Source organism: Oncorhynchus kisutch, linkage group LG2, assembly GCF_002021735.2.
Source record: "Oncorhynchus kisutch isolate 150728-3 linkage group LG2, Okis_V2, whole genome shotgun sequence".
Classification (NCBI taxonomy): Eukaryota; Metazoa; Chordata; class Actinopteri; order Salmoniformes; family Salmonidae; genus Oncorhynchus; species Oncorhynchus kisutch.
Window position 1 is genome coordinate 13,082,188 of NC_034175.2, and position 12,458 is coordinate 13,094,645.

At 40.8% G+C, this 12,458-nt stretch overlaps 1 protein-coding gene and 1 long non-coding RNA gene across 4 annotated transcripts; both read right to left on the reverse strand.

The window, feature by feature from the left end:
* Nucleotides 1–1,196: 1,196 nt before the first annotated feature.
* Nucleotides 1,197–4,093, reverse strand: LOC116353328 (uncharacterized). 3 transcript variants are annotated; one of them, XR_004202659.1, is made up of 4 exons: nt 2,735–4,093; nt 2,364–2,567; nt 2,071–2,223; nt 1,197–1,288 (listed from the first exon to the last, which is right to left on the reverse strand). It is a non-coding gene; the product is annotated as an uncharacterized LOC116353328 (long non-coding RNA). The 3 variants fall into 3 exon arrangements; XR_004202660.1 differs by lacking the exon at nt 1,197–1,288 and having other exon boundaries at nt 1,708–2,223; nt 2,376–2,567; XR_004202657.1 differs by lacking the exon at nt 1,197–1,288 and having other exon boundaries at nt 1,708–2,223.
* Nucleotides 4,094–5,499: 1,406 nt separating this feature from the next.
* On the reverse strand, nt 5,500–10,901 carry LOC109901076 (matrilin-2-like). Its single transcript, XM_031791106.1, has 3 exons — nt 10,763–10,901; nt 7,312–7,520; nt 5,500–6,090 (listed from the first exon to the last, which is right to left on the reverse strand). The coding sequence occupies exons 1-3, from the start codon at nt 10,899–10,901 to the stop codon at nt 5,683–5,685; spliced, it is 756 nt and encodes a 251-aa protein (XP_031646966.1). The 3' UTR covers nt 5,500–5,682.
* Nucleotides 10,902–12,458: the final 1,557 nt, after the last annotated feature.

A 12,458-nucleotide genomic window follows, 5' to 3' on the forward strand; every position in this document is an offset into this window, starting at 1 on the left:
CTTGGACCTATTTCAACAGGTTCCAACCCTCTCTGAATTCATCTCACACCCTGGTTTGATATTCTGATCACGTATCTGTAAGCAACACCAAAGCCTGGTGTTTGGCCAGGAAACACATGACCTTTGTAAAGGGACGGGAGAGGAAGACAAAAGGCTTGGTGTCGTGCATCCAAAATGGCACTCTATTCTCTATTTAGTGCACTACCCTTGACCAGGGCCCACTGTCTAGGGAATATGGTGCCATTTGGGACGTGCCCCTAGCGGTGTGTTATCCAGAGACCTGACAGCCGGGTTCACAATATAGTTAAGCTTGATCTATCAGGGAGGGAAAAGGAGCGGCTGACTCTAACCTAGATCTATGCAGCAGGACAAACAATGTTTCAATAATTCAGGATTCACGTGCATTGAAAATTGTAGCAGTAAGACCACTATGTGTGTTTCTGTTTTATACAAAAACCTTGTCAGGTTCAATCCAAATCTAACAGATGATCTGATCTTCCAATCTTTGAAAACATTGTGACATATTGTGGTGTTCCACAAAGTACAATACAAGCAAGATCAACAGGGATTTTATTCACATCAACAGCAATAGAAAGCATTTTGCTTGAAATACAAAGTGATTTTACTTTGATTTGTCATAAAATGTTGTACTGTATCTTATATGAGTTATATTTGGATCTATAAATTGCAGTTATCTGCCAAATAACATTTTACTTTAAAAAATATGCCATATTATGTTTCAGTGGAGCATGTTGAAATAGCTTAAAGTTATCCCTTGAAGTTTAGTAAAGCCCTTGCACCGCAGGCCAGTTGAGAAGAATCCGTTGAGGACCAACAGATGAAAGCAATGTCTTTGTCCTTCCTTCATTTGTGTCCAAGCTGATTCTCAAGGGTCTCCATCCTTTTTGACACAACATCAAGTATTTACACATTAAGGAAGTTATTGATTTTAAACTAAACACATTTTTAAACATAATGGTTCCATCCTAAATGGCAGCCTATTTCGTATGGTTGCATCCTAAATGGCAGCCTATTTCCTTTATAGTGCACTACTTTTGACCAGGGCTGATGGGACTCTGGTCAAAAGTAGCACACCATACAGTAAATAGGGTACCATTTGTAAAGCATTCAATGTCATGGCAATATTAAAGCTCTTATCTAAAGTATGCACACCACCACAGAGCTGTAAAGGATATTATTCTGGGTCAGTCTCCTAAGCTGTTCGCTGACCTGCCTCTGGAAGAGCATCATGTTCTCACACTTACACATATCTTGAGGGAGGGTTTCTCTGTTCACAGACAGACGCCGTATGGATTGTCTTTTAGGAACATACTGACACAGATCAAGTGCAATACAATTATTCATTCCCAGAGCCTCACAATATACTGTACAATGATAGGTCTCCAATTGTATGGTTGCTGTTGTACTTCATAAAATCACCTGCAGGTGGCAGAGATGTACAGCATTTTTCCCCTGAACATAAAGTACTTACCGGCTCCTCAATAAATATTTCCTGAAATGCAGTGCATGAGAGAAAATCGATCTAACACACATTTTAAACTGGGTGGTTCGAGCCCTGAATGCTGATTGGCTGACAGCCGTGGTATATCAGAGGTATACCACGGGTACAACAAAAAATGTGTATGTAATCCTCTAATTACATTGGTAACCAGTTTATAATAGCAATAAGTCACCTCGGGGGTTTGTGGTATATGGTCGATATATCACGGCTAGGGGCTGTTCTTATGCATGACGCAATGCGGAGTGCATAGGAACCGCCCTTAGCCGTGGTATATTGGCCATATACCACACCCCTTCAGGCCTTATTGCTTAAGTATAAAAAATTATATGGAAGTCTATAAGCACCACCTTCATAAACAATCAGATTCGTTTTAAGACGTTAGATGGGGTTAGGGGCATTTTTGTTTTAGTATTTGTAATTATAGATTTGATCATTTATTCAAGATGAGACGATTTGTGCACTGCAGGAAAAGTGTGAGAAATAATGTGTAGCTGTGATGGATCTTTAATAAGAAAGTTATTTTAGAGTGTGTTTTATTCATTGTGTACCTTTACATATCCGTGACTTCAATTTGTCTGTAATTTCTCCCATGTTGCTAAAATCTTCAGCATAGTACAAATGCTTATCATCTGGCTTGGAAGCAATTTCCCTGAGCTCCTCTTCGATGACTTTACCAACACCAAGTGCATATATCGTGATACCTTGGGGCGGGGAAGCAGGTCAAAGGTCAGAAGGAAGTGGATGAATGACTCCTTTAAGAGAAGATGGTACTCTATGAAAGGCTATTTAAATGACTCTGCAATCAGATCAAGTTCAGCAAACACGATGTAAGAAACCGTACCGGTATACTGACCCAGGATGAACTCTGTGCGGACCTTACTGGAGTACTGCAGCAACCCTACGTGGGTGCCCGTCCCGGACACGTCCAGAGAGTACACGATGCTGTTCACAAACTGCTTGGCAAGGTCAAAGTTGGCCGGCCCCAGGCTCTTAGAACCGTCAATTACAAATACCAGATCCATCACTCCATCTGAACACTCTGCTTCTGCCGTATTAGAGACAAATAGTGTTGAGTCGTCACGACGCCCCAAATCAACTATACCATGGCAAGACAGCGGCAGAATGTACTAGCCTACATTACTTAAACAATGTCGCTGATAGGCTAATAACTGGCTAATTTTACAATAATGGCCCAACATTATGAAGACCTACCTGTGTGCAGGTCAGGGGCGCAACTTTGGTTTTAGAGTGGGGGGACATATTATAATTTTTATCCAGACGGATAAACACTCCAAACAGCCTACTGGCCGCTTAGAAGCGTCCACATGGTCCTAAAGCACACCATTGCATCGTTTTGTATCACATTCCAATGATAAAACTGGGGGGGACAAAATGCAATTTCAGAATGTGCTGGGGACAAGTCCCCCGTCCCCAGTGAAAGTTGCAACCCTGGTGCAGGTCAAATTCAAATAGTAATAAGGATCATTCTCATTAATAATGGAAATGTGTGTTCTCTACTCTACTCCAGGCTTCATGGTACCAAATACATAGTCATTTTAATGCAACCTTGGGTAATAATGTGCATAAATATCCATCTACCTATCGAGGACTACTCTTACTTCCTTCATGACATGTGCCTGTCACTGTCAAACGGTATGGAATATTCCTCTTAATCCAGGAAAAGAACACCCTGGACTAGAGGGAGTATCAGGATTAACCATGACCTCATAATCACAACTCACAACTTATGTAACATATAAATACCAGGATGGAAAAACACTCAGTCACAGTCAGACCCATTATAAAAGAGGAAGTTAGGTGTATATTTGAAGGCAGTCCAACTTCCCTCAGTCACATAAGCATTAATGCGTAACATTCATTCTAACATTTCAATTCAAATGGATGTGAATCCATTGTGCCAAAACAGCATGATGCATAGAGAAGATCCTCTTATTACTGTGCAATGTCCAAAAGATCTGTTACCACACAGCTGATAGGAAGACATGGAAGCAGGCCATGGACTTACTCTGGCAGGTTCTGTTATCAGGTCTGAGTTTGTAGCCTTCTCGATATCTACACACAAATGAATCTTCAGTGTTCACACAGTCATGCTCACACCCATGGTTACCAAGGGAACATGGATCAAGCTCTGCCGTGAGAAAAAGTGATCAGACCCAGTTGTTGAGGTCAATAAGCAAGACTTGCTAGTATGTTGAAATCTAAGTAAAATGTTGAATACAAATGATATTTCTGCGTATTAGGTGAGACTGAGATACAGAAAAACAGAAAAATTAATCTTCAGTGTTCACACCCATGGTCGCCAAGAGCGCAGTGGTCAATCTCTGAGAGGTGTTAGTCACATCGGGTACAGAGATAGAAACAAGGCAGGAGAGAGAAAGGGACAACGCATGCTAATATTCTTTCAGCGAAGTAACACTTCTACACTGTTATATAGAAATATAACAGTGACTCACATATTCACTACATTCAACAAATAAATACATTACAAATGTTTTCCTCAACACTGCCCACGCAGTGAGCACAGCACTCTGTTGCTGAGTCCTCCAGGGACTGATATTTTGAATTAACAGTTTCTGATTGCTTTATTTGTTGGATGTAATATATTTTAAACCATTTTTAGAGGTGTACTGGCACTTCCATCTCAGGAGGGGGGAAGTTGAGTACAGTGTTGTTAATAGCACAGTAACACAGTTCATACAACCAGAGGAGTGATGAACTTACTGCTGCAGGTCTTGCCATCGCGGTTGAGATCATAGCCCCTCGTGCATCTACAGACGTAGGACTCAGGAGAGCTGACACAGTCATGCTGACAGCCATGGTTCCCCAGGTCACAGTAATCTATTCCTGGGGGGGAAAGGTAGAAACACGCATAGATGGGCTTGAATTCATACATTATTCTCAGGATGTCAAAAAGAGAATAGGTGCCTTTAATTTGAAATGTTCTTTATTTCCTGTCATACCAGTTGTTTCTGCCTATTTGTTTAAGCACTTACAGATTATGATTAACACACGGGGCTCTGAAATCAATATTCCAAATGTGTTAGGATTGTAATACACTCGAGAGGTGTGCTTTCTGAAGTGAATTGAAATGTTTATTGTGCAATTTGCATCGGAACATACACTCTTAGAAAAAAGGTGCTATCTAGAGCCAAAAAGGTTTGTTCGGCTGTCCCCATAGGAGAACCCTTTTGGTTCCATGTAGAACCCTTTCTACAGATCAAACCAGATGGAACCCTGGCTGTCTGTTATGATTTCTTAGTATTCTGATACCATGGACACACTCCCCCATATGTCAGCAGACAGTGAGATGATTCAAAAAGCACACTTCCTCTTGGAGGTCTCCCCTATGCTACTCTGAAGTCTGAAGTTCCACTAGAGATCTAGGGGCACGTCCAAATGTGGGTGGACTTGGACCTCCACCTCCACCCTTCAACTGCTTAAAGAACTGATTGTGAACACGACTATAGTCAAGCATAGTTGCATCACTGAGCCAGTCCATGGATTGAAATGTAAACCAAAAACAAAGTATTTATTGTTTTCGGTATAATAGACCATCAGATTTGAGCAATGAAAGGACATATGAAAATCTGGAATTCAGGTTAAGCTTCACAAGCAGATAAATTACTTGTTTTCAGGGTAAATTCATTATTTTTGTTCTATGTTAACTTTAGTCATAACTACAAAAAAGAAAGAAAGAAAGAACGAAAGAAGAAAAACTAAGAATCTCACAGAGACGTGCTCTCGTCCTCGTTGAGTTCCTGCCCAAGCCGGCAGCGACACTCGTAGCCGAGTACCCCTGGCATGTTGGCACAGATGTGGGCACAGCCATGGTCCACCACATCACACAGGTCTTCCACTACAGAACCAGGATGACCACAGGATTGAATACTACTGCTGTAGCTGACCCTAACCCTAAACCTTCCCCTATGCTTCTGCTGCTGTTCACTCACCGCGGCAGGTCTTGCCATCGGAGTTAAGGGTGTAACCCCTTCTGCACCGGCACATGTGGGAGGCTGGGGTGCAGAGAGGTGATCACACTGATGGTCCATCACAGAGCACAGGTCTGTACTTAATACATACACACACATACACACATACATACAAATAATATTTCCTTAGAATCTCCATCAATATAATGATTAAAGCACATGAGAGTATTGAGAGATGAACAGAGAGAAAACAGCTCCACACATATTGGACTGGAAGACGGAGGTGAGGGTCTCTATCTGGCTGAAGTTGGCCACCAGGTACACATGCTCCGAGTGGGGCTCACTCCCGATGACCCGCAGCGTGTTCATATCCACCCTGCCCACACCGATGGCGAATATCTGGATGCCCGCCTGCCGGGCCTGTGCTGCCACCTCCTCCACCGTGTCCTGGGGGCGCCCGTCCGTTATGATCATGGCGATGCGGGGGATGTGCATGTCGGCGGGTCGGGCGCCCTCTGGCTCGGTGAAGGCTGTCTCCATGGTGTACTGGATAGCCAGGCCGGTCATGGTGCCGGTGGCCAGGTGGTCCATGGCCTTCACCACCTGCTCCACATCTGCCTTGAATACAACAGTTATGTGTTTGTTAATGTGGGTGGGTTAGTTTATTGGGGCTTCTTGTTACAGACTGTTTCTGTGCAACTGTACTAGGAAGACCAAATAAACATATTGTAAATAGAAAAGAACAGTATATCTGAGAGAGAGAGAGACCCAACCCATATTTATGCTTATTTATTTTTCCTTGTGTACTTTAACCATTTGTACACTGTTAAAACACAGTATATATATAGTATGACATTTGTAATGTCTTTATTGTTTTGATACTTCTGTATGTGTAATGTTTACTGTTAATTTTTATTGTTTATTTCACTTTTGCATATTATCTACCTCACTTGCTTTGGCAATGTTAACACATGTTTCCCATGCCAATAAAGCCCCTTGAATTGAATTGAATTGAGAGAGAGAGAGAGACGCACAGACACGGAGAGAGACTCAGAGAGAGACAGACACAGAGAGAGAGAGACACAGAGAGAGAGAGAGACAGAGAGAGAGAGAGACAGAGAGAGAGAGACACAGAGAGAGACACAGAGAGAGAGACACAGAGAGAGAGACACAGAGAGAGAGACACAGAGAGAGAGACACAGAGAGAGAGACACAGAGAGAGAGAGACACACAGAGAGAGACACAGAGAGAGAGACACACAGAGAGACAGAGAGAGAGCCAAATAACTCGTCCCCCAGGCTACCTTGCTGCGATGGATGTTATGGGTTGAGAGAGAGAGAGAGAGAGAGAGAGAGACAGAGAGCGAGAGAGAGAGAGAGAGACAGAGAGAGAGAGAGAGAGAGAGAAGGAGAGAGAGGGAGAGAGGGAGACAGAGACAAAGAACTTGTTCCCCAGGCTACCTTGCTACGATGGATGTTATGGGTTGAGAGAGAGAGAGAGAGCGAGCGAGAGAGAGAGAGAGAGAGGGGGAGACAGAGACAAAGAACTTGTTCCCCAGGCTACCTTGCTACGATGGATGTTATGGGTTGAGAGAGAGACAGAGAGACAGAGAGAGAGAGAGAGAGAGAGAGAGAGAGAGAGGGAGAGAGAGAGGGAGACAGAGACAAAGAACTTGTTCCCCAGGCTACCTTGCTACGATGGATGTTATGGGTTGAGAGAGAGAGAGAGAGAGAGGGAGAGAGAGAGAGAGAGGGAGACAGAGACAATGAACTTGTTCCCCCAGGCTACCTTGCTGCGATAGTTGTTATGGGTTAACTTGTTCCCTTGGGCCTAGACTACCTTGCTGCTGTAGGTGTTGAGGGAGAACTCGTTCTGCACCACGCTGCCGTACTGCAGCAGCCCGACGTGCGTCGCCTCCGGCCCCACGTCCAGGAAGGCCAGGATGTTGGTGATGAAGATCTTGACCTTATCGTAGTCGCTGGGACCTACGCTGCAGGAGCTGTCGATGATGAACACAAAATCCAGGGGCTTCCCTTTACACAGGCTCTCTGGGTAAAGACACAGGCATTACTGGAGGTACAGTAGGCCAGGCATACTATATGTGATAATTACACAGGCATTACTGGAGGTACAGTAGGCCAGGCATACTATATGTGATAATTACACAGGCATTACTGGAGGTACAGTAGGCCAGGCATACTCTATGTGATAATTACACAGGCATTACTGGAGGTACAGTAGGCCAGGCATACTATATGTGATAATTACACAGGCTTTCTGGGGGAAGACATAGGCATGGCGGCAGGGTAGCCTCGTGGTTAGGGCGTTGGACTAGTAACCGGAAGTTTGTAAGTTCAAATCCCCGAGCTGACAAGGTACAAATCTGTCGTTCTGCCCCTGAACAGGCAGTCAACCCACCGTTCCTAGGCCGTCATTGAAAATAAGAATTTGTTCTAAACTGACTTGCCTTGTTAAATAAAGGTAAAAAATAAAATAAATTACTGGAGGTACAGGAGGCCAGACATACTATATGTGATAATTACACAGGCTCTGTGGGGGAGAACACAAAGAAAGCCTTAATGGAAGTATTGTACGGTATATAGGCTTACTGTAACTCTAATATAGTATTTACAGGGGCTCTCTGAGGAACATACAGATATTCTGACTGGAAGTAGTCTTACTATACTGTATATAACACTGATATTTACATGGGCTCTCTGTATCAAGAAACCAAAAGTTGGGTCTTACTTAAAGTACTGTAGTACATAATTCTGACAATGTCTGGTTGATTCTTTCTTTTTGAGTTTGGACAGAGATTATTACTTTGTGTGCTCAGTCAGTCAGTCTGACAGCAGAGGAAAGAGTTCTCTAGTCTCCAGTAATCCTGGGAAAAGACAAGAAGGAAAACTTCTACATGCTCCATATATTCCCCTAGAGAGACATTGATTTCACTTGATCTTTACTGAGGGGAAATACAGACCTATTATGAATATACATTCTGTACATGTGCACACACATATGGTCTGTATATTCCATTATATTGTACTGTATGTCCATTATATTATACTGTATATGCCATTATATTATACTGTATATCCCATTAAATTGAACTGTATATTCCATTATATTATACTGTATATGGCATTATATTATACTGTATATCCCATTAAATTGAACTGTATATTCCTTTATATTGTACTGTATGTCCATTATATTTATTGTACTGTATATTATTTTATATTGTACTGTATATTCCATTATATTGCACTGTATGTCCCATTATATTGTACTGTATGTCCATTATATTATACTGTATATTCCATTATATTGTACTGTATGTCCCATTATGTTGTACTGTATGTCCATTATATTGTACTGTATATTCCATTATATTGTACTGTATATTCCATTATATTGTACTGTATGTCCATTATATTGTACTGTATGTCCATTATATTGTACTGTATATTCCATTATATTATACTGTATGTCTCATTATATTGTACTGTATGTCTCATTATATTATACTGTATGTCCATTATATTGTACTTTATATTCCATTATATTGTACTGTATGTCTCATTATATTGTACTTTATATTCCACTATATTGTACTGTATGTCCATTATATTGTACTTTATATTCCATTATATTGTACTGTATGTCTCATTATATTGTACTTTATATTCCATTATATTGTACTGTATGTCCATTATATTATACTGTATGTCCATTATATTATACTGTATGTCTCATTATATTGTACTGTATGTTCCATTATATTGTACTGTATGTCCATTATATTGTACTGTATGTCCATTATATTTCATTATATTGTACTGTATGTTCCATTATATTGTACTGTATGTTCCATTATATTGTACTGTATGTTCCATTATATTGTACTGTATGTTCCATTATATTGTACTGTATGTTCCATTATATTGTACTGTATGTCCATTATATTGTACTGTATGTTCCATTATATTGTACTGTATGTTCCATTATATTGTACTGTATGTCCATTATATTTCATTATATTGTACTGTATGTTCCATTATATTGTACTGTATGTTCCATTATATTGTACTGTATGTTCCATTATATTGTACTGTATGTTCCATTATATTGTACTGTATGTCCATTATATTTCATTATATTGTACTGTATGTTCCATTATATTGTACTGTATGTCCATTATATTGTACTGTATGTTCCATTATATTGTACTGTATGTTCCATTATATTGTACTGTATGTTCCATTATATTGTACTGTATGTTCCATTATATTGTACTGTATGTCCATTATATTTCATTATATTGTACTGTATGTTCCATTATATTGTACTGTATGTTCCATTATATTGTACTGTATGTTCCATTATATTGTACTGTATGTTCCATTATATTGTACTGTATGTTCCATTATATTGTACTGTATGTCCATTATATTTCATTATATTGTACTGTATGTTCCATTATATTGTACTGTATGTTCCATTATATTGTACTGTATGTCCATTATATTTCATTATATTGTACTGTATGTTCCATTATATTGTACTGTATGTTCCATTATATTGTACTGTATGTTCCATTATATTGTACTGTATGTTCCATTATATTGTACTGTATGTCCATTATATTGTACTGTATGTTCCATTATATTGTACTGTATGTTCCATTATATTGTACTGTATGTCCATTATACTGTATGTTCCATGATATTGTACTGTATGTCCATTATATTTCATTATATTGTACCGTATGTCCCATTATATGTACCGTATATTCCATTATATTGTACTCTAGGTCCCATTATATTCCACGCATTCCACTATCTTCCATTGTATTTGTATTTATTACTCTTCCTCGGGTCCAAATTGTGAAGGGACCTCTGGTGGCATGTCTTGTGGGGTTTGCATGGGTGTCCGAGCTGTGTGCTAGAAGTTTAAACAGACAGCTCGGTGCATTCAGCATGTCAACACTTCTTACAAAAACAATTAGTGATGAAGTCAATCTCTCTTCCGCTTTGAGCCATGAGAGATTTACATGCATATTATTAATGTTAGCACTTAAAAGCCAGCCGTGCTGCCCTGTTCTGAGACAATTGTAATATTCTGAGGTCCCTTTTTGTGGCGCCTGACCACACAACTGAACAGTAGTCCAGGTGTGACAAAACTAGAACCTGTAGGACCTGCATTGGTGATAGTGTTGATTGTGACACAAACCACAATATTTAGCCAGCACCACATTTCCTTTAGTACCAGTAATCTCTGCTGGTTTTACCCACTGAGTTGGACTGGATGACCGAGTCATTGCGTCCTCCGGACAGAACGGATGGTCTGGGATGGCGTCTGTCTCTGTGGTCCACTCGGACTGTATCGCAGCAGAGCAGGCAAAAGAGCCTGAGGGCCAGAGACCTCATCCTTGACCAGGGGGACCCACAGACGGATGGACAGACAGACAGCAGCTGGTAAAACAATTGCGAAGACAACCAACTCAACCTCCAGTCCTGAGGATGAGTGCACAACAACAAACACAAACACAGCCTGTCACTGACAGGAATCAATTTCACCTCCTGCCTGCCTGAAACCACAGCTTCAAATTTCACCTCATTAACCCAAAATGGTTGCCATGTCATAGCCGCACAGTACGATTAGGTCTGTGTCCCAAATGGCACACTATTGCCTATAATGGTCGAAGTAGTGCACTTTATAGGGAAAATGGTGCCATTTAAGACGCAACAACAGCTACAATGTATACAACACATTCCAGACCTAAGCTACCAGTGAGGGAGGTCCACAATCGAATATAAGAACATGCACCAACCAGTTCCCTTCAGTTTATGAACTGAAATGTAACATTGGCTGCTCCTGGGGTGTCTTCCCACAGAGTTATTAATACATGGAACAAAACTCCACTCTGAGTTGAGATGTTTAGGTGCTATAGGTGGTTTGCAGTGATTTAAAGCGGTCTATAATACACAGCAGACTGTTCCTCTGTCAGCTCTCTGCAGAGCCATCTGTTATCACTCCCATAGACCCCTACATACACCCTGCTGCTACCCTCAACACACAGGCAGCTGTTGACTGTACGGGCCATTCTTTAAGACATACAGTAGTTGTGTTCTATGGCTTTAAAAGACATAGCCATGCCCATTCTAGAACACATACAGTATGTTCTATTTAACTAGGCAAGTCAGTTATTAAGAACAAATTCTTAGTTACAATGACAGCCGACACAGGTCAAACCTGGGCCAATTGTGCGCCGCCCTATTTGAGTCCCAATCATGGCTGGTTGTGATACAGCCTGGATTTGAACCAGGTTGTCTGTAGTGACACCTCAAGCACTGAGCGGCAGTGCCTTAGACCACTTCCCCACTCTGGACCCCCAGTAATGAGCTGATTACACTGAGTTGTTCCTTAGTCTGTTCACAGGTCTGAGATGCAAAGGAGTACCAGACATGTTTATGATGACTGTCAGTGACCTGAAGCAAGCAGGGTCACACACTCATGGAACATCAATTCCTGTTCAACTACCACAGCTGCACAAGCATTTGGTAAGTGAAAAACAAGTGAAAACAAGACACAATGCAAGCACATGCCAGAGATCGATACAACAGTTGTTACTATTACTCATTCAGTCTGTAATTGAAAATTAAGGAGATGGACCTTATACAAGTGGAGTCCTAAAAAAACAATTACAAACTACAGTATTTTTTAACCTTTTGTCATGGCCATATTGTATCTTGTCATCTAATGTTGAATCTCAATCAAACACAGTCTAATGTGGAATCTGAATCATGTTGACTATATGTTAACTTCTATTTTTATTATCTTCGAGCTCAGATTCTGTGTGGTAAACCCACATCTGTCATGAGTTTTCATGCTGCAGTGTGACACTACCTATTGAACATAACATCAAAATATCAGTCTCCTTACCTTAATATCAAAAGATCAGTCTCCTTACCTTAATATCAAAA

What these genes read in the sequence shown, in the direction of transcription:
- LOC109901076 (XM_031791106.1), bottom strand. Translation starts at nt 10,901, where the DNA reads ATGAGGTCTCTGGCCCTCAGGCTCTTTTGCCTGCTCTGCTGCGATACA. An exon ending in CATCCAGTCCAACTCAGTGG is followed by an intron (nt 7,521 to 10,762) that starts GTAAAACCAGCA and finishes GTCTTTACCCAG; the next exon opens with AGAGCCTGTGTAAAGGGAAG. An exon ending in TCAACACCTACAGCAGCAAG is followed by an intron (nt 6,091 to 7,311) that starts GTAGTCTAGGCC and finishes GTTGTATTCAAG; the next exon opens with GCAGATGTGGAGCAGGTGGT.